Source organism: Pogoniulus pusillus, chromosome Z (assembly GCF_015220805.1).
Source record: "Pogoniulus pusillus isolate bPogPus1 chromosome Z, bPogPus1.pri, whole genome shotgun sequence".
Lineage (NCBI taxonomy): Eukaryota > Metazoa > Chordata > Aves > Piciformes > Lybiidae > Pogoniulus > Pogoniulus pusillus.
Window position 1 is genome coordinate 25,012,933 of NC_087309.1, and position 21,980 is coordinate 25,034,912.

The 21,980-nt window shown below is 45.7% G+C and overlaps 1 protein-coding gene and 1 long non-coding RNA gene across 2 annotated transcripts; both read right to left on the reverse strand.

Annotated features, from left to right (window-relative positions):
• Positions 1-5,673: 5,673 nt before the first annotated feature.
• LOC135173501 (uncharacterized) lies at positions 5,674-9,850 on the reverse strand. The gene is made up of 2 exons (XR_010301356.1): positions 9,019-9,850; positions 5,674-6,007 (listed from the first exon to the last, which is right to left on the reverse strand). It is a non-coding gene; the product is annotated as an uncharacterized LOC135173501 (long non-coding RNA).
• Positions 9,851-9,855: 5 nt separating this feature from the next.
• LOC135192920 (uncharacterized protein Rv2082-like) lies at positions 9,856-13,623 on the reverse strand. The gene is made up of 3 exons (XM_064176313.1): positions 11,154-13,623; positions 10,530-11,123; positions 9,856-10,340 (listed from the first exon to the last, which is right to left on the reverse strand). Exons 1-3 carry the CDS (start codon positions 12,685-12,687, stop codon positions 9,856-9,858), a joined length of 2,613 nt encoding a protein of 870 aa, XP_064032383.1. The 5' UTR covers positions 12,688-13,623.
• Positions 13,624-21,980: the final 8,357 nt, after the last annotated feature.

Consider the following 21,980-nt stretch of genomic DNA (forward strand, 5'->3'; position numbering starts at 1 on the left):
CACAAGCACCTCTCCTTAACAGTCCAACAGCAGTTGGCAGTCAAGTCAATAGCCGATAAATTTCTGACCGGTGTATCCACCCGTCGCCTTGCTGACAAACTCTTAGTGCTTCTCTGTGTCAATAAACAGTGACATCCTTTTGCGGTCATTGCTCAGTGGCAAAAAGAAGAGGGGGGAATTGTTAGGGATAGCAGAAATGACAGTGCCACTGATAATGAGTGGAAAATCATAGAATGGGTATTCTTGCCCACTCATCCAAAGAATACCGTACAGACCCGTGCAGAGGCACTTGCAGAATTAATTAAAAGGGGTAGGCTTAGAGTCATTGAAATTGATGGAAAGGAGCCAGCTATGATTTATGTACCATTGACCAGTGATCAGCTGGATTGGTGCCTCTACAACTCTGCACCATTACAGGATGCCCTGTTGGGGTTTACAGGGAAGATAAATAATGCTTACCCAGCTGGAAGGACTCTACAGCTGGAAGGACTCTGTAGTTTCTCTACAATATTCTACAATATTGGTGAACAAAGAGTCATTTTACCCAAGCACTCCACCGGCAAGCAGCCAGCAGGATCCAGCAGCAGTAAGGCTAGAGACTGCCATTTCCTCTCAAACAAGAGGATTCCAGCCTCAACATCCACAGGCAGAGACCCTGAAGAATTGGATGGTAGGCACAGGCTGATGCAGCCCCAGAGGGTGATTAATAATTGATAAGAATTGTGAGTAGATGCCTCTGTAATTTCTATTACCTCTGCCTTAAAGCAGAGAGCAGCTTTCAGCTCAGCTTTGCTGGGCATAGTATAAGACCCCAAGCGGCATTAAGCCACAGGGAAAACTCTCTCTATATATATAGTTTGAAATATTTGCTAGTTATTAATACGTCACAATATATATATATTCCCATAATGTCTTCATAACTGTGTAAGAATTCTTTTAATATTAAAGTTCAGTGGTTGGGGGTGGCGAGTTGTAATATTGGAAGTTTAATAAATACATAATTTTTTATAAATATTCTCTCACATTAATTAATTTATCCCCTCTGCCTAATCTACATACGGGCAGAATTCCCCACCATGACACCAGCATCCTAATTTATTTAATGTTACTAAAGCTTGGGCTGATGCTGCTTGTGGTGCAAAGAAGGAAGCAACAATCCTTTCTCCTTCATTCCAGAATTTTACATTATCTTTACAATCTTGTTGAAAAGCATGAACTGATCTTTTTAAATGATGGGGAACATACTTTTTTCTCCATCAAAATCCTGTGAACATAAATGAACAAGCACATGAACAAATACAGAAACAAATGCAAACATATTCATTTCCTAAGCTAACAAATCCATTGACCTATTCTATATGATGTAAGTACATAAATTAAAAAAAAAAATCTTCTTATTTTTCTCTTCTCTACCCATTTTCTCCCCTTCTTTTTCTGTTTTATTAAAAATAAAGGCAGTGCTTCTTATCTTTCTGCAAGGTGCCTTTTACAAAAAGATAACAAGCACAGCACTTTAAACATTGCCAACAAAACAGTTGTTTCCCATCTTTACTTATGACTAGGAATTGTTGGAAACTCATGAAAATACCTAGATTAAGCGTGGTCAAAACCTATAACCTATGCAAATACACATGCAAACACAACCATTATCTCAGCATTCAAGTTCTTGCCACAGTATCTGTCTTCTGAGCTGGTATCCATCAGAAGCCTGTAAACATGCCTGAACAATCGCATAAACCAGAAAAAGAATTCCTAGGGTGAATCGCTCTGTATTATGTGACCAGAGACTTTTCCAATTTTTTCTTCTCTGATAAATTTCTGATAATCAGGGGTTGTTATCCATAAAAAAGCAGTTTAAAAATTGAAAATCCATAAGGTTTTCTTTTTGCAGTCCCTCTTTCAGGGTGGCTGCACTCATACCCCCTCTTTTTTATATTTTTTTTAAATTTATTTTTATATAATCCTTATCCTATAATGCTATATTAATATACAGAAAAGACTTAAGAAAAATATTTTATAATATTCTATAACATTCTTTTATAAACTCTTAACCTTAACTATATTATCAACTTAAAAAGTCTAAACCAGTAAATCATTACTAAGGAAAAAAACAAAGCAAATAAACTCTAAGAAGATGATACATTCATGGACCTCCTTGAAAATACCCTGATATTCAGAAAAGGAAATGAACCTTAAATCACAAAACCAGATACACTTACAAAACAACTCTTACCATAATATTCCATTATATTCTACCACTTACTTAATATACTCTATTTTAATTACTTTATTTTAATTACTTAAGCCTTATTACAATTATTCTTCCAATTTTTTTCCTAAACTTATTCTATTGCAATTAACAACTTATCCAGTAAACTCTTAAAACTCTAAGATCTATTACAATCAAAATTAGAAACATTATCAGGATTTTAATTTGCAAGACAGCTATCAGAAGTGCAGTCTGGTCCCTTTAAGAAAAGGCAATTCTTCTTCCAAGCAGCTGTAAGAAAAAAAATTAGGAGAAGGTGGGTTAAGCACCTATGAGTCTGGCCGGCAGGTAGGTGGGGGGGAGTGGGGGGGGGGGTGTGTTTGCTGCACTCTCGCTGTCCCTCTCCCTCCGTACATGCAGGGCTTGCCCTCCTGCCATGTTGTAAGCCACTCATGGCCCAAGGTGTGTGTGGGGGTACTGCATGCTGCAGCAGCACCTGAGCAGCAGCGGTGAGTGAATCCTTCCGGGGGAAGCCACTTCCAGGGGTCAGGTGGACTGCCACAGCATCCCAAGTAGAGGTGCTACAGTTCAGCAGATTTGCTGCTTCTGTCTTGCTTCTCCGTTGCTTGCAGTCTTCCATCTTGCAGCCAAAAGTTAAATTTCTTTGCAGACAAATTTGGAGCTGCACCGCTTACAGGAGTTGGCAGTTAATCCATTTAGACTTTTTTGGCATTCAGCTCATCAGAAATTCTTCAAATAGCTTTGTAGCGGCTAACTCTCTGTTACTTTTCTCTGTTTTCTTTCTGCACCTTTTCTTATTGGCAGATTTATGAGAATTTTGGGGCTTTTTTTTCCGAGCTTTTGTCACCACATCTCAGGTGAATTAAAAAGCGGACACTTTTCATTGCAAAAATAACTCTTAAAGCTTAAATGTCTCACATAGAGAGGAAAGGTTCAGAGCTCTTTTTTTTTTTTTTTTTTTTTTTTTTCTGTCTCTTTCTTTTCGGACCTCAGTCTCAGATTTACAACTTTCAGCCGATACAGCTTTCCCAATGTTTATCCCTGTCATAAATCTTCTCCCATAATTCTGATGTAAAAATGTTAACTTCTGTGGTGTCTGGGGGTTTATCACGGACCCATCTCATCACCAATTTTAAATCATGACCCATAATGTCTTTGTTATGCTTCCGAACAAGTTTCTTCTATGGCAGGAGACAATAGAAATTACAAAGGCATTAAAGCACTTACTTGCAAATTGTTATTAATTATCAATCACCTTCCAGGGCTACGTCACAGCCTATACAAGTGCCCAATTCCTCAGGGGTCTCTTTGCCTATGGACTTTGAGGCTGGAATCCTCCCAGCTTGACGGTAAAGGAGAATCTTCCTGGATCCTGGGGAAAGGAGAATCTCTGACCTTGTTCTCCTGGCTTCTTCTGGACGCTCAGTCCAAGAATTCTTAGGCAGGACCTCAGGTGCAGAAGGAGTATGATGTAACACTGGCCATGCAGGCCGATCACCTGCAGACAATCCAGGGTCTGCTTCCTGGTAACTCAGCAGCAGTAGAGCTTACCAGGCAATGATAAAGCAGCGGATGTGCAATAGGGTGCACGGCTGCATGGGAGACTGAGCTCCATAGGTAAAGGTAGGCAATACAGGATCTAGCCCTGATAACTCACCACAGTCACGTGCAGGTGTGCATGGCTGGCTGGGGGACTGAGCTCCGTAAAGGCAGATGCACTGCAGGTAGGCACGCAGGCAGGCATAAGCAGAAAGCAGTGCTGGTGAGTCTAAGCAGGATAATGAGATTGAGTGAGCAAGGGAGCCTGAGCATGTTGTTTACCTGTGGGCCTCTATCAAATGTGGGCCGAGATTAATGGCCCCTTGGACACTAGAATGACCAATAAGCTTGGCAGTCAGACAAACCTTACCATAATAGGCAAAAGCCACAGGCCTGGACCTTCCAAATATGGAAAAAAAAATGGGCCTTATACTAGGCAGGCACGAGCTGGGCGTGTGGGGGCTTACACAACCACCTTGTACAATCAGGGGCCCTGGGCAGGCCAGACTTTATGGACCCAGTTCTACTGTGCCCCTTTGTGCTCATTTTATGTGTTTACCTCTGGTTACGGGCAGAAAAACACGTCCAGGCAGGGCAAGGTATGAATAAGCCTATTTTCAGGCCTATGGGCCCTCCACCAGAGACCAAATGGAATGTTAGCACTTTAACTATGCTGTCTCATATTCAATTGTCTTTGAGTGATGAAAAAAATATCTTCTCCATAAGAATTTAAGTATAGGGTTAGTTGAGAACGACTAAATATCAAAAGGATATACCTGGGTCTGTATCTACTTGAGCCTCTAAGCAGAAGCTTCATAGCTTTCTTAGAGAGACTAACGATTAACATAAAATTGCTCACCATTTGTCATACAGAAAGTGCAGCAGATTCTGAGAATAATTCCATTTACTTCTAACACTTTGAGCTGGGTTAGGAACTGGCTGGAGGGCCAGACCCAGAGAGTGGTGGTGAATGGTGCCACATCCAGCTGGTGGCCAGTCACTAGTGGTGTCCCTCAGGGATCTGTGCTGGGCCCCATCTTCTTTAACATCTTCATAGATGATCTGGATGAGGGTATCGAGTCAGTCATCAGCAAGTTTGCAGATGACACTAAGCTGGGGGCAGATGTGGCTGGGTTGGAGGGCAGAAGGGCTCTGCAGCAGGACCTTGACCACCTGGACAGATGGGCAGAGTCCAATGGGATGGCGGTCAATAGCTTAAAGTGCAGGGTGCTGCACTTTGGCCACAACAACCCCATGCAGAGATACAAGCTGGGGTCAGAGTGGCTGGATATGAGCCAAACAGGGAGGGATCTGGGAGTACTGATTGATACCCGCCTGAACATGAGTCAACAGTGTGACCAGGTGGCCAAGAGGGCCAGTGGCATCCTGGCCTGCATCAGGAATGGTGTGGTCAGCAGGAGCAGAGAGGTCATTCTGCCCCTGTACTCTGCACTGCTTAGACCACACCTTGAGTACTGTGTTCAGTTCTGGGACACCCAGTTTAGGAGGGACATCAAAATGCTTGAGCGTGTCCAGAGAAGGGTGATAAGGCTGGTGAGAGGCCTCGAGTACATGCCCTATGAGGAGAGGCTGAGGGATCTGGGATTGTTTAGCCTGGAGAAGAGGAGGCTCAGGGGTGACCTTATTGCTGTCTACAACTACCTGAGGGGTGGTTGTGGCCAGGAGGAGGTTGCTCTCTTCTCTCAGGTGGCCAGCGTCAGAATGAGAGGACACAGCCTCAGGCTGCACCAGGGGAAATTTAGGCTTGAGGTGAGGAGAAAGTTCTTCACTGAGAGAGTCATTGGATACTGGAATGGGCTGCCTGGTGAGATGGTGGAGTCGCCGTCTGTCGTGGAACGCAGTTTCGCGGCAGAGTTATGGGGGAAAATACGCGAGGCGTTGACTATTTTATCAGTGATTTATTGCAAAGAATGCGGATTCCCTCTTCCCGAAACTACACCACCACTGTGAATTCTTTTCGATTGAGATCAAAGTAACATTTCCGAAAATGGCAAATTATAGAGTCTATGATATTTAAAGAGAGTTCCTTGAGTCTCTGGTTTGAGTTAATAGTTCGTCAGTCAGCTACTCACAGTCTATAGCTTGGTAAGGAGTCTCTTTCTCCCGATGAGGGTCCAGGCATGCAGAATGTAGTCTCCGCGACTCGGGGTCCACCCGAGGCGAGACTAGATCGGTGAGCAGTTTGTTGTTGTTAAGTCCAGGGAAAAACCAGAAAGGCTGGAAAAACCCAGAAGTGCAAGACGCAGACCAGGGCAAGAGCAAGAGAGCAAGAAGAAGGAGAGAGAGAGCGCGCGCCGATCCTGGCCTGTCCACCATTTTATAATGTTCCAAGACAGGACTAGCCCACAACTCGGACCATTTTTACGTTGTTCACATATATTGGTAAAAGACAATAAGCAATCTATATAATTGGATAACATTACCTAAACAAAGTAAAGACCACTCCTCAGGCCAGCCCACCTGCAGGTGCTGGGCAAACCTGAGATAGTCGTTCCTACTTAACCAAAACAATACCCTGTTGTCTGGAAAGCAAGGTCAAGTGGAAAGGAAAACATGGCCAGTGTTTACCTTTTCACTTACCCTGGGGAGAAATCTTCCCATGGGACTGAAAGATTGTTTTGGTTTTTCGATGCTTCTGGCTTGAATGTGAGGCACTAGAAATTACACAATATAGCAAAAGCCTAGAGAAGCTTTTTGCTACTCTCCATGACATACTCCACCCCCTGGCTCACATTAAGCCAAGAATCGGAAAACAAAAATGAGATACAACTTATACTTAACTATTAACATAACTAATACATAAGCATAACTCTAATTCAAACTAACTTAATACTTATGCCCACCCCCCTGAATAAACAAAGCTTTATTGAATATTTACAAAGCAGAAAACCTGGTATATGCGTAAGCAGTTCAGAAGTCTGGGAGAATCCATCGTGCACTGATACGATGAGTCTTCCCACTTACATCAGTTGCTTCCCAAGCATACAACCCATTTGGTTTTGTCAGGGTCATAGGCACAACTCCAATTGAAGGTAAATTTACCATTACTGGTTGTCCCACCTGTAATTTGTGTAATGACTGTTGAGAGTGCTGAGATTTATCTGGTGGATGGCTAACATTCTCCACTGGACTGTCAGGACAAAATGCCCTTATTTTAGGACTACCATAATTACCCCATCTGTTGTTCACAATGAAAACTGCGTATGGTAAGCGTTTATCCCAGTTACCTTTGGATACCATGGCATGTTTCTTAACCAGAGCGTTTGTTCTCTCTACAATACCATTAGCTTGAGGATAATAGGGAGTATGAAATACCCATGTAATCCCTTCACTCTTAGCCCAGTCTTGTACAGAAGATGCTGTAAAGTGAGATCCATTATCACTTTGGATGTACTCCGGCATTGGCAAGACACTAAACCACTGCTTCAAGACCTCAATAGTTTGAGCTCCTGTTGCAGCATTAGTTGCTGTAGCCATGACTAATCCTGAAACCACTTCCACCCCCACCAGTATGTATTTCTTCCCGTGTGAGGGCTTTAAAGGACCCACATAGTCAACTTGCCATGTACTCCATAACCTTTTGTCTCCTCTGATATGTTGTGCTGGAGCTAGATTGGGATGATTTTGTTTAAGCCTGATTCTGCACTGTGGACAAGATGAAATGAGTTCCTTACAGGTACTCATAGAAACTGGCCATCCTCTAGACCTACACTCGAAGTAAAGGTCTGCTTTTCCTGAATGACCTCTTTTAACATGAAGCCACTCAGCTAATCTCCACCACTCTGTTTTCTCCTCATCCACTATGTTGATCTTTGCCAGGAAATCAGCTTGATTATTCCAGGTGGTAGCTGGTGTTTGCTTTTTGGAATGCCCTTCTACCCAACCAACTTTGAGGGGTCTGGATCGGCCAATCTCTAATAGCCTTTTCCAGTCTTCGACTCTCCAGACTTCCACACCTGACACCTTCCACTGATTCGCTTCCCACTGGCAAATCCATTCAGTGGCGCCTTTGAATGTGGAATAAGAATCAGTGTAAATAGTTGTTGCTCCATGCTCAGCTGCTAGCATGAGAGCACGCAACTCCCCTACCTGTGCACTACCATCACCTTCTTCAATGATTGTCTGGCCTGTAGCAATCTCCAAGGCAGCGGCTTTGTAGCGCCACTTCGCTCCTACCCTCCGAGAGGATGCATCTGTAAACCACACTCCCGATTTGTCGGAGTCTGCGGTCATCTCAGGGGCTACCTGAATAGGAGAAGGCTTATATGGCTGACTAAGCAGAGCTTTATCAGGATTTATGGGTTGCTGAAGTTTGGATACCTTTGTAGGTCCCTCTTTCAGCGGTATCAGCTGTGAAATTCCCTCTAAGTAGGCATACCACTTTCTAACAGTAGCCTTTTGGGCAATTCCTTCCGGTGGAGGAGTTCCTTTAAGGACTGCTTTTAGCAGAGGAAATGGACCTTGCACTACAATATCTTGTGTAGTACGAAGCTTTTCTGCTTCCTTAACAGCTCGAGTTAGGGAAAGAAGTCCCTTTTCCCAATCTGAGTACCGAATTTCGGTCTCTTTGAATACTGTTGAGGCAAACATGATAGCTCTACTAGGACCATTGGGTCCTCTCTGGAAAATTCCACAGTATGAGGCATTTGCGGAGAAACCCCATTCAGCCCTCAGGGCATCTTTTGGGTGTAATGGCCCCAACTTCTGATATGCCTTTAGTTCATCCTTGAGAAACCTCAGGCTATCAGAATGTTCTGGAGTCCAATCCCAATGCTTGTTCTTCTTAAGCAAATCATACAGAGGACGGGCAATTACTGAGAAACCTGGAATATGTTTCCTCCAGTAACCCAGAGTACCCAACAACTGTTGTAACTCTTTTCTATTTTGGGGTATTTGGCCCTTTTCAATGCTCTGAAGAGTGTCGTCTGGCACAGACACTGCCCCTGCTATCCACCATGATCCCAGGAATTTTACCTCTTGACTTGGACCTTGACACTTTTCCTTCGGAATGGTCAAACCTTGGCTAGTCAACAGCTCTCGAATATTCTCAGCCACTGCACCAACTTGCTCCTTGTCATCCCCTCCCACCAAGATATCATCAATGTAATGGTACATCTTAACATCCTTAGGAAGTTGACCAGTGTCAAGCAAAGCTGCAAGTGCATTGTGTGCAATGGTTGCGCTGTGTTTGTACCCTTGTGGAAGACGGTTGAATGTGTACTGAATACCTTGCCAGGTAAAAGCAAACTGCGGTTTGTCCTCTTCTCTCAATGGCACCATGAAGAACATGTCCTTCACGTCTAGAGTCGCCATCCAGGTGTGAGAAGCCGCTTGGATTGCTGTCACTGTGGATGAAAGACTAGGAACTGCTGCAGTAAGAGGAGGAGTGTTACTATTTAGCTTCCGGAAATCTACCGTCAATCTCCATCGGCCATTAGATTTTCGGACTGGCCAAACAGGTGAATTGTAAGGAGAATGAGTTCTAGTGATAATCTGTCTCTTTTCAAGATCAGCTATCACTTCAGTGATACCTTGCTTAGCTGCAGCTGGCAATGGATACTGTGCAACACAAGTAATGGGTGACTTTGGCAATGGAGGAGCTGTTTGCAATAAGCGAACACGAGCACGGATTAACCTTTGCCTCTTATTCCTCCTCTCATAAGCACCAAAGCTCCATAATGTTCCGTCAGGAAGGTGCCATCTTCTGCCTGCTAGAACATCAAACCCAAGGATATTATGTTTGCACGAAGCCAATGCTAACTCTACCAGGGTACCTCTTTTCTCCCCAGGTAGCCACAGCTGTGCCTTGGCTAAATAGCATGTTTCAGGTTGTCCTGTAACACCTGTTATGTTTACCTTTCTCCGAGATGGCAATATTTTCAGATGCTTGGCTAGTTGTGCATTTAGCACTGTAATTTGTGCACCTGTATCTATTAGGTATTTGACAGCAGTTCTAGTTGGTCCAGTAGGAATCATGATATAGGGTTCAGGTTTGTCAGACCATTGACATTCAGAAACAGAGCGATGAGTGTGGCCTGAATCATTCACCGCCACACCTAGTTTTTTTATCTGCTCTTATCTCCTCCCCGATCAGGAGAACCTGACTTGGTAGGAGACATGCTTGCAGAGCCTCTCTTACGGTTCTGCTTCACCTTTTCGTTACCATTGCCTTTCAGTACTTGTTCTAGCAGTCCTTTCATGTCAGACACGGACTTACTTATATCAGACATGGACTTACTCATAGTACTGAGCTCACTCTTCACAGGATCACGCTCTGCCTGTTTCTTCTGAAACACATCACGAGGCTTCACTGCATATTTCTGCTCCTGCAGTGGGATTACACCCCTACCTGTAGAACTCGGTACCCACATTATTCCAGATCCAGAGCGACGATTAAGCTCAGGGCTCCCCCTGGGACTTGATCGTGGGCTCGATCTTGGACTCTCATTGGGGTCACCAGATGTCCAGGCATGCCGCACCGTTTGGTGTTTTCGTCGTGATGCAGAGCTGTTCCTGCCTCCAGACTGCTTTTCCTTCTGAAAGACAGATTCTGGCACAGATAAAGGATCATGATAACCCATTTCTCTTCCTAGAGTGGCTAGTTCTGTAAGCACTTCCCTCCATGTAGGATGATGTACTACACTTTGTGAACTTTTCCCTTGCCCTTCATTCTGTTGTATTGCATTCTCAATTTGTCTCCTTATCCTAATGCCTTCAGCCTTTATGAAGCCAGGCATACCTTTTATCAGGGGTCTAAGCCTCGGTGGCTCTACTGGGGCATCCATTGCATGTGCATATAATCCCTTATGATTCACAGCTTGGATACAAGCAACCATAGCAAATGCTTCATTTAACTCATCAGGGGATCTGATCCAAAATTCTGTAGGATCACCCCTATCCGAAGGCTCATAAGCACTAGCCCAATGAAAGATCCTAGCACTCAACGCAAGGTCTCCCTCAGGACCATCCCCAAGAAATACCTCGGGTCCCCAGTTAGTTCTTCCCACCTCTTCACGAGATAAGATAATCCTTTCCGCGCCCCTTTGTACCACGCGACACACATACGCTATTATGGATTCCTTAGGCATGCGGGAATAAGTTTCCCTAAGATCATCCATCTGCGTTTCTGTGTACGGTTTTGTTTTCGTAGTTGTTGTTTTGCCTCCTTTCGGTCCTTGCGAGGTTTCAGATGCAAAGAGAGGGTTCACGGAGTAGGACTTCATTTTGTGGTGCACCTCCTCCACTTCCGTGTCGCTATCAATAGACGCAACTGCAGGCTGTAACGCGGTGTGGCGCTGCACAGGCGTGCTTAGCGCTGGCTGCTCAGGGCGTGGTGGTTGAGAAGATGGCGGCTGTTGTGGAGATGGTTGAGAAGATGGCGGCTGCGGCGGCGCTGCCGATGGTTGAATCTGAGACGGAATCGGGACCTGCTGGAACGCTGGAACGGGCTGAGATTGAGAAGATGGTTGTGCCGGGACAAGCGGCACCGTAGCTGCTGCCTGCGGGACTGCAGACGATTGCGGCTGGATTATCGGCTGCGTTACTGCTGGTGGCGGCGGCTGAAGCGCCGGGACCTGCGGGATCGTCTGAAGCTCCTGTGCTGGCTGCTGCACCGTCGGAAACGGGGTTGTCGGCACGATCGGCTGCTGAAGCAGAGTCGGCTGTGAAGGCGTTAACGGAATCGGCTGAGTCGCTAGGACCTGAGTCAGCTGCTGCGGGACCGCTTTCGGTTCTACCGCTGTCGGCTGTGGAGATAACATGGCGTTCGGCGGCAAAATAGGTTGTGTCTGGGCTATCGGCTCCGCTACTGTTAATAATGGTGCTGCTGGCGGCTGGGGTGTCGGCATCGGCAGAAGCGTCAGAGGCTTCGCCGGCGGAATCACCGGGACTTGAACTGGCTGCGGCTGAGGCAAAGCGGCGTCCAGTTGGACCGGCATTGGTGAGTTAAACGGTGGACGCGGTGTCGATCCGCACGGCTTTAGCGGCAACAGGGATGGCTCTGCCACTGGTTGGGGATTCACTGGTTGAGGATGGTGCTTCACCGGACATAATTTAAAGAAATCGGGCTCGCGTAAAGGTGTACTGACGCGAGAGACTCTAGGCGGAGAGTGCAAGGGTTGCAACCCTTGGGTTTGAGAGGGTGTAGTTACCGGCTCTTTCCGGCGAACCACAGGCTGCTGTGACTTCTCAGGACATATTGGAGTAAAAGTAGTTGGCAAGCCTAGGTGACCGGTTGACTCTCTACGATGGGTCGAGGGCTGCGGAGTTTCTGTCCGAGACCCGACATGCGATCGCGGCTGCGGTGTGCCCGCACGGGAACTAACGGCTGATTGCGTTCGGGAAGAGCTCCCGGACTGTGACTTTCGGCTTAGTAACTTGTCTAACTTTTCCTCCATACTTAAGTTCCGCCTGACAACGTCTTTTAACAGAGCATCTCTCTCACTCTGCAACGACTTGTTTTCTTGACGCGCTTGCTCTAAACGCAATTCTTTCCGGGCATTCTCATCACTCAGCTTTCTGACCTCCTGTTTATACATCTCTGCCTCACGTTTGCACGCCTCTATCTCCCGTTCATGCGCCTGCGCCTCCAACCTCCAGGCCTCTGCAACACGCCTGCAAGACTCTATATCAACTTGTGATCTGAACACGCCAACTCCCAGATCAAAAAAACTTTCTTTGTCAACTCCCTCGGTATCTCCAAAAGATTCATAGAGAGACGCGATTACATTAGCTGACCTAATATTTATTTCCTCTATCGATTCATCCTCCCTTGCCGTCAGAGCTTTTCTTAAATTTGCTGATTCAAACGCCGATGCAAGCCTAGCATACAGGGTGTCTGTGATATCTGGCGATCTGGCATCTCTTATATCAGGAGAACTCTTTCCAAACTGAGCCATTCTTTAAACTCGGCTGTTACTTCAGTTTCTCAATCCCACTTCTGACACCAAAATCTGTCGTGGAACGCAGTTTCGCGGCAGAGTTATGGGGGAAAATACGCGAGGCGTTGACTATTTTATCAGTGATTTATTGCAAAGAATGCGGATTCCCTCTTCCCGAAACTACACCACCACTGTGAATTCTTTTCGATTGAGATCAAAGTAACATTTCCGAAAATGGCAAATTATAGAGTCTATGATATTTAAAGAGAGTTCCTTGAGTCTCTGGTTTGAGTTAATAGTTCGTCAGTCAGCTACTCACAGTCTATAGCTTGGTAAGGAGTCTCTTTCTCCCGATGAGGGTCCAGGCATGCAGAATGTAGTCTCCGCGACTCGGGGTCCACCCGAGGCGAGACTAGATCGGTGAGCAGTTTGTTGTTGTTAAGTCCAGGGAAAAACCAGAAAGGCTGGAAAAACCCAGAAGTGCAAGACGCAGACCAGGGCAAGAGCAAGAGAGCAAGAAGAAGGAGAGAGAGAGCGCGCGCCGATCCTGGCCTGTCCACCATTTTATAATGTTCCAAGACAGGACTAGCCCACAACTCGGACCATTTTTACGTTGTTCACATATATTGGTAAAAGACAATAAGCAATCTATATAATTGGATAACATTACCTAAACAAAGTAAAGACCACTCCTCAGGCCAGCCCACCTGCAGGTGCTGGGCAAACCTGAGATAGTCGTTCCTACTTAACCAAAACAATACCCTGTTGTCTGGAAAGCAAGGTCAAGTGGAAAGGAAAACATGGCCAGTGTTTACCTTTTCACTTACCCTGGGGAGAAATCTTCCCATGGGACTGAAAGATTGTTTTGGTTTTTCGATGCTTCTGGCTTGAATGTGAGGCACTAGAAATTACACAATATAGCAAAAGCCTAGAGAAGCTTTTTGCTACTCTCCATGACACCGTCCCTGGAGCTGTTCAAGGCAAGATTGGACGTGGCACTTGGTGTCATGGTCTAGCCTTGAGCTCTGTGGTAAAGGGTTGGACTTGATGATCTGTGAGGTCTCTTCCAACCCTGATAATACTGTGATACTGTGATACTGTGATAATGCACTTACATACTTGACCTTAGCTATAGAAGAACTAATGATCAGTTTCAGTGAAGCTACACAGAGAAATCTATCCATGTAATTTATATATATATATATCTTTAAAGAGCATAATAAAAAACAGAAGGATGAGAACTAGCAAACCCCTGCAAACGCAATCCTAGAAGCTGGTATTTAAAACATCTTTTTGTAGAACTAAAGAAATAAATTAATAATTATTAATGAGTTTTTTTTTTAATTATTGAAACTTTAAGTAGTATACAATCGTATGTGGGGCTATATTGTTTAGATTTGTTTTTAAATGCTTGTTCTATTTGCTGTTTGTTGTTTTCCACTGTCTGCTATTTCTATCATGATGCAGCAACAGTATAAAAATGTCATCTGAAAGCCAGCTTGAGAACAGACTGAGTCTTCAACAGATTTTTGATGCATGAATATTTTGAGGGGCTGTACTAGTTTGAAGCAGGCTAAAATGTTTTGGTGAGAAAAATGAGATCATAGGCTGTGAAAGAAAAACAATGGTGATGTCTGCTTCCCTCAGTGTCTTGCTGAACAAGAAGAAAGTAAACATTAGATGACACTCGCTATTTTTGTCTTCACTCTTGGGCTGGGCTTTGACTGAGCTGCATCTCCCTAACCTCACCTGCCACTCACCTCTGCTTCTTAACCTCTTGGCTGAACCTCTTTTCTTCATTAGGACTGGGGTAAGGTTGAGAGGGGCAGGGGGAAGGTGCAGGGATGGTTGAAAGCCCCTCCTGGGGACTCAGGTTTCTGGGAGGGGACTTGTGCTTCTGTATTACTTTTACCTTGTATATTTCTGTATATAATTGTATATACTGTAAATAACTGCTTGTATATTGTGCTAGCTGTAAATAAATAGCTTCATTTATATTCCCAGAGTCGACTGAGTCTAGCTGGGTACCTTCTAAAGTGGGGGGGGAGTGGGGTACACCCAAACCACCACATCTTTTATTTGGCTTCCCCAACCTGGGGCAAATTCATTTGAGTGACTGTTAATTAGCTCTGGGAATCAGAATGAATCTAATGAAGCAGCTATTTTACTTGGTGGGGGCTCTTATGTGGTCTGTTTTCTGTTTTCTTGCATTCAATTGGATCAAAGCCCAAATTATTTATTACTTTCTTAATGTAGCTTATAAGAAGGCTAAAGCTAAGCTCACAACCATTTTCTGGTCCTGGGGTGATCTCATTCTTGAGTACGCTGGTTTTAATGTCACTGAAAATCTTACCAGTAACATTACAGGGGTATTTGCCAATAATATTACATCCAGACAAAATACATCTTTAACTACTGCATCAATGAGAGGAATTTATCCCCGAACTGAGATGCCAGACCCTTGTTCAGAGTTTTACTCAAGGCAAATTGTGGCATGTCTGGTGCCTGTAATTTTATGTCTTATCATTTTGATTTTCATATTAATTCTGGCATTACGTGTGAAAAATTCAAATACAATGCCTGCAAGAACCAGGAAGATCTCTGTCTCGAAAGCGAAAGGGACAGTGTCTCAACAACAACTATCTCTCCCCCAGCAAATGTCCCTATACCTCCCTCTTCAGATTCCGGGAATGCTGCCAACGCTCCCAGCAATAATAACAACAAAGATAACAAGCCAGGATTGGCAGGAGTCCCAGGAGCACATACTCAAAGTCAGAATATTCCTAATAACACTAATAATACTAGTAACACTAACCCAGCCAGTGCGAACCCACAGCCACCAGCAGACCAGAATCCTGTTAGTTCTAAGACAGATTTGAACTCACAGACCCCAGGCCAGACCCCAAATGATTCAAACCCTCCAGTAGACACATCCAAGTCTGTTGCTGTGCAGGCCTTTTTGGCACCTGCTAAGGCAAAAGTTAAGACACAGCTTTTGACAAAGTGTGATTCAAAGGAGGATGCAAAAGAGGGGACCTCTGGTGAGCAAGAGGAGGAAGAGGAGGCATTTAGTCTTCGGGACCTGACGAACATGCTGAGATCGTAGTACTCAAATGAGAAGAGCGCTGTGAGGTTGCCTCCAACAAAGAGGATGGTTCCAATGAGTTTAAGACTACTCTGAGGGAAGTTCTGTTTCTAGGCCAGGGATGACCAGATCAACAAGAGGAAGGGGAGGAGTAGGATGACATCCAGGACTCCAATGGTCCCCTCAGACAGGCCAGGGAAGTTAGAAAGGTATACTCAAGGAAATCACGAGAGCCAATCCTAAGCTGGCTAGTGAGATGCCGTAGCATTGGTGCCCTGCAGGTAGGAGACAAGTCTGCCAAGCAGCTAGGACCACTCACCAAGGAGAGTGGAGTGAACAAATACCTAGCAAGTCCTCTTGGTAAGGTTAGCTTGTGGACACACCTTCTGTTGGCTGTGGCTATCAGATATCTTTCCCAAGATGATCTGCCATGGGCTGCCAAGAAGTGGAACACCATTGAGCAGGGAATTAAGCTACTGAAGGAGTTTGCTGTGAAGGAAGTGTTTTATGGAGATCACGGCACACATGAGCCTGATGACATTCCTCTTGGAACAGGTCTCATGAAGAAGCTAATTAAGCTTGCTCCTTCATCCTATGCTAACATCTTGGCCAGCAAGTTTCTATCAAGGAGTGACAATGGACGATCTTTCACTGTTGGTGAATTCACTGACCAGCTGAGGCAGGTAGAGGACAGCTTGTAACATTCTGCCCTAGTCTCTGTTATAAAAAATCTAGGTACAGAGATAAAGGATGGCATCAAACATAGCATTAGAGAACTGAAGTAGGATCTTAAAAACATTGCCAATCTGGTAAAAGATACCATACTGCATCATCTAACCTGATCTGCTTCTATGATCAGGTGACCCGCTTGGTGGATGTGAGAAAGCCTGTGGATGTGGTCTATCTGGACTTCAGCAAGGCCTTTGACACTGTCCCCCACAGCAAACTGCTGGCTAAGCTGTCAGCCCATGGCTTGGATGGCAACACACTGTGCTGGGTTAGGAACTGGCTGGAGGGCCAGACCCAGAGAGTGGTGGTGAATGGTGCCACATCCAGCTGGTGGCCAGTCACTAGTGGTGTCCCTCAGGGATCTGTGCTGGGCCCCATCCTCTTTAACATCTTCATAGATGATCTGGATGAGGGCATGGAGTCAGTCATCAGCAAGATTGCAGATGACACTAAGCTGGGGGCAGATGTGGCTGGGTTGGAGGGCAGAAGGGCTCTGCAGCAGGTTCTTGACCACCTGGACAGATGGGCAGAGTCCAATGGGATGGGATTCAATAGCTCGAACTGCCGGGTGCTGCACTTTGGCCACAACAACCCCATGCAGAGATACAAGCTGGGGTCGGAGTGGCTGGAGATGAGCCAAACAGGGAGGGATCTGGGAGTACTGATTGATACCCGCCTGAACATGAGTCAACAGTGTGACCAGGTGGCCAAGAGGGCCAGTGGCATCCTGGCCTGCATCAGGAATGATGTGGTCAGCAGGAGCAGAGAGGTCATTCTGCCCCCGTACTCTGCACTGCTTAGACCACACCTTGAGTACTGTGTTCAGTTCTGGGACACCTAATTTAGGAGGGACATCAAAATGCTTGAGCGTGTCCAGAGAAGGACGACGAGGCTGGTGATAGGCCTCGAGCACAAGCCCTATGAGGAGAGGCTGAGGGATCTGGGATTGTTTAGCCTGGAGAAGAGGAGGCTCAGGGGTGACCTTATTGCTGTCTACAACTACCTGAGGGGTGGTTGTGGCCAGGAGAAGTTTGCTCTCTTCTCTCAGGTGGCCAGCGCCAGAACGGGAGGACACAGCCTCAGGCTGCACCAGGGGAGATTTATTCTTAAGGTGAGGAGAAAGTTCTTCACTGAGAGAGTCATTGGATACTGGAATGGGCTGCCCAGGGAGGTGGTGGAGTTGCCGTCCCTGGAGCTGTTCAAGGCAAGATTGGACGTGGCACTTGGTGTCATGGTCTAGCCTTGAGCTCTGTGGTAAAGGGTTGGACTTGATGATCTGTTTAAGTCTCTTCCAACCCTGATGATACTGTGATACTGTGATCTGAATGGGTGAATGTTTCTGCTGTCAGGAACAGACGCCCACCTCCTGCAAGGAAATTCTAGCCCATCAGGAGACAAGTTCAACCTAGACATCAGCAATCACGTGTGTCACTGTGGATAATTCTGAGTGACAAATATATTGAGACCATGAGCAAGTGGGGTGGTCAACCTACTTCAGCTCTTTCAAAGAGAGTCAGGGAACTGTAGAGTGGCAGAGACAGAGGCAGTAATGCTAGAAAAGTTGCTGTCACTTCTTCAGCTCCCAAGAGCAACTGCAATTATTCCAACAATTGCAGTTTCTCTCACAACAACACCAATCACTTTGTACACACTATATGCTACGCTCAGCATTAGGGGTGCCCTGCCTTCAGCCAGCAGGAAGAAAGAGATCATAGAGAGAACCGAATCTATTGGAATGTATTCATTAGGTGGCCTGGCAGTTCTAAAGTTCAGAAATACAGGGCTTTAGTTGACACAGGTGCTCAGTGTACTTTGTTGCCATCAAATTGCAAAGGGACAGAGTCCATATCTATTTTTGGAATCACTGGTGGATGTCAAGAGTTAACTAAGATACAGGCTGAGATCAGTTTAACTGGTAAAGAGTGGAAGACACATACTATTGTAACTGGTCCTGATGTGCCTTGCATTCAGGGAATTGACTTTTTGAGACAAGGTTGTTTCAAAGATTCTAAGGGTCACAAATGGGCTTTTGGAATAGCATCTGTAGAGATTGAGGATGGCAAATTACAATTGTCCATCAGACCTGAACTTTCTGATGAATCTGCAGTTCTGGGACATCATGACATAGAGGATCTGGAAGTGCCAATTGCAGCTCAAACTGTTCACCACAGACAGTTCAGAACTAACCGTGACTCTTTGTTGCCCAATCGTCAGCTGATTCATCAACTGGAGAGTCAGGCTGTCATCGAGAAAGCTCATTCACCTTTCAACAGTCCCATCTGGCCTGTGCGGAAACCTAACAGTGACTGGAGACTCACAGCTGATTTTCATGGCCTCAACGAGGTGACTCCACCCATGAGCGCAGCTGTGCCAGACATGCTGGAACTCCAGTACGAGCTGGAGTTGAAGGAGGCTAAATGGTATGCAACCATAGACATTGCTAATGCTTTCTTCTCTATTCCCATAGCAAAGAAGTGCAGGCCTCAGTTTGTATTCACCTGGAGAGGAATCCAGTACCAGTTCTACCGTTTGCCTCAGGGGTGGAAACACAGCTCAATAATCTGTCACTCAATTATCCACAGTGCACTGGAGAAAGGTAAAGCCCCAGTGCACATCAGTACTTCGACAACATCATTGTGTGGGGCTAAACTGATGGGGAAGTCTTCGAGAAAGGTAACAAAATCATTGACATTCTGTTGCAAGCAGGTTTTGCCATTAAGAGAGACAAGGTCAAAGGACCTGCCAAAGAAATTCAGTTTCTGGGAGTGCGGTGGCAGGATGGTCGCCGTCACATTCCTCAGGATGTGATCAACAAAGTCTCTACCATGGCAGTTCCCAAAAACAAAAATGACACTCAATCTTTCCTGGTTGCAGTGGGATGTTGGAGACTACACATTCCTGGTTTCAGTCAGATTGTCAAACCTCTGCATGATGTGACTCGTAAGAGAAACAATTTCGAGTGGGGACCTGAACAACAAGCAGCCTTTGATCAGATCAAGTGAGTAGTCCATGCAGTGGGCTTGGGGCCTGTGCAGTCTGGTCCTGACATCAAGAACATTCTATACACAGCTGCCAGTGACAATGCTCCAACTTCGAGCCTCTGGCAGGGAGCTCCAAATGAGACGCTTGGTCGTCCACTTGGTTTCTGGAGTCATAGATACAGAGGTTCAGAGGCAAATTACACCGCAACAGAGAAAGAGATCCTAGCAGCCTATGAGGGAGTGAAAGAAGCTTCTGAAGTGATTGGAACTGAGTCACAATTGCTTCTAGCTCCTAGACTGCCAGTTCTAAACTGGATGTTCAAAGGCAGAGGTTCATCACCGCATCATGCCACAGATGCAACCTGGTCTAAATGGATGGCATTGATAACCCAACGAGCACAAATGGCTAATCTTGATCGACCTGGTCTGGTGGAGGTGATCACCAACTGGCTGGAAGGCATAGACTCTACCAAACCTCCAGAGGAGAAAATAACTCGTGCTGAGGAGGCTCCTCCCTATGGTGATCTCTCTGATCAGGAAAAGAACTATGCTTTGTTTACAAACGGTTCCTGTCGTCTTGTTGGGAAGAAGCGAAGATGGAAGTCAGAGGTTTGGAGTCCTAGCAGGAGAGTTACTGAAGCGAGAGATGGTGAAGGAGAATCCAGTCAGTTTGCTGAGGTAAAAGCTGTCCAACTTGCTCCTGATGTGGCTGAACATGAAAATTGGTCTATCCTTTACCTCTACACTGACTCATGGATGGTAGCTCATGCTCTATGGGATTGGCTGAAGGACTGGAAGAAGAACGTTTGGCAGAAGAAAGGAAAGCCTATTTGGTGTGCTGATCTATGGCAGGATAGTGATGCCCAACTGGAGAGAACTCCAGTGAAGGTGCGGCACGTAGACGCACACATGCCTAAGAGGAGAGCTACTGAGGAACATCAACATAACCAGAGGGCAGACCAAGCTGCTGAGATTTCTCAAGTTGATACCAACTCTGATCTTGACCTTCATTGGAAACACCGAGGTGAACTGTTCTTTGCTTGGTGGGCCCATGATTCATCTAGACATCAAGGCAGAGATGCAATGTACCGATGGACACATGATAGGTCAATTAACTTGTCCGTGGATGCAGTCACCCATGTCATCTATGACTGTGACTTTTGTGCTGCTATTAAGCAGGCTAAGCGAATCAAGCCCTTATGGTATGGTGAGAGATGGTCAAAGTAGAAGTATGGTGAAGCCTGGCAGATTGACTACATCACTTTGCCTTGATCTCATTCTGGCAGGCAGTATGTGCTGACGATGGTAGAGGCCAGCACCGGATGGTTGGAAACCTATCCAGTTCCACATGCTACTGCACGTAACACCATTCTTGGCTTGGAGAGACAAATCATGTGGAGACATGGAACTGCAGAGAGAATCGAGTCAGACAATGGCACTCATTTCAAGAAGAATCTTGTGAAAAACTGGGCCAAAGAGCAGGGTATTGCATTGATCTATCACATACCCTACTATGCACCAGCTTCAGGGAAGATTGAGCGCTACAACGGTTTGCTGAAAACCACCCAAAAAGCCATGGGGGGTGGAACTCTGAAAAACTGAGACAAACATTTTGCACTGTCCTGGAGTCCTCTATACTCCTAAATTGCTCCCTCTGCATGACTTGAATGGGAGAGGGAAAGCCACCTGTTTCCCCCCTCCCTCGCCTGCCCTGCAGGCTTGAAGGGGGTGAGCAAAGGTGTCCTGCCCACGAGGCGTGCCCCGTGCAGTGTCCACGTGTCATGGAGAGTAGTGGAAGCCCCTAGCAGGCCTCCATATTGTGAAAGTTACAGTGCCTCACATTATAACGCCAAAAGCATCGTAAAACCAAAACAATCTTCCAGTCCCATGAGAAGTTTCCTCCCTAGTCAAGATAAAAGGTAAACATTGTCCACTGTTTTCCAACTGTCGGCCTTGGTTCTCATGCACACTCAACACCTGGTTGTGGGCCGAGCTTGGGGTGGTCTTAGAAATTGTTTTGGTAAGAATTGTCCAATTATGCAGGCTGATTATAACTTTGTACCAATCTGTAAGAATAACGTGAAATTAGACTGAACTGGTGGGTTACACCTCTTTTAAACATTATAAAAAGGTGTGCCAGTCTGGATCGGGGTACCTGTACCTGCTCGCTCGCTAGCCTGCCTGCCTGCCTGCCTCGCTTCTGCTCCAGATCGGCCTGTCCGAATACAAAGGCCACAGCGGATGAACCGCCCGCTTGGGCCTGATTCTGACAAAGGAAGGGACACCACCGAAAACTTCAAATCCAGCTGAACTGAATTGCCTAACAGTGAGTAAAGTGACAGACTCTTTTACCTAAAGACTGAACAACTTCTAAGACTCAAAACTCTCAAAACCACAGACTCTCTTTATTGTCATTTTCTGAAATGTTACTCTGCAACCTCATATCAAAAGAATTCACGTGGGTAATTTAGTTTCGGGAGGGGAATCTCCGTGTCTGAGCAATAAATCACTTGATC

What these genes read in the sequence shown, in the direction of transcription:
- LOC135192920 (XM_064176313.1), bottom strand. Translation starts at nt 12,687, where the DNA reads ATGGCTCAGTTTGGAAAGAGTTCTCCTGATATAAGAGATGCCAGATCG. An exon ending in GCCGCCATCTTCTCAACCAT is followed by an intron (nt 11,124 to 11,153) that starts CTCCACAACAGC and finishes CTTCTCAACCAC; the next exon opens with CACGCCCTGAGCAGCCAGCG. An exon ending in GCTTAGACCCCTGATAAAAG is followed by an intron (nt 10,341 to 10,529) that starts GTATGCCTGGCT and finishes TATCTGTGCCAG; the next exon opens with AATCTGTCTTTCAGAAGGAA.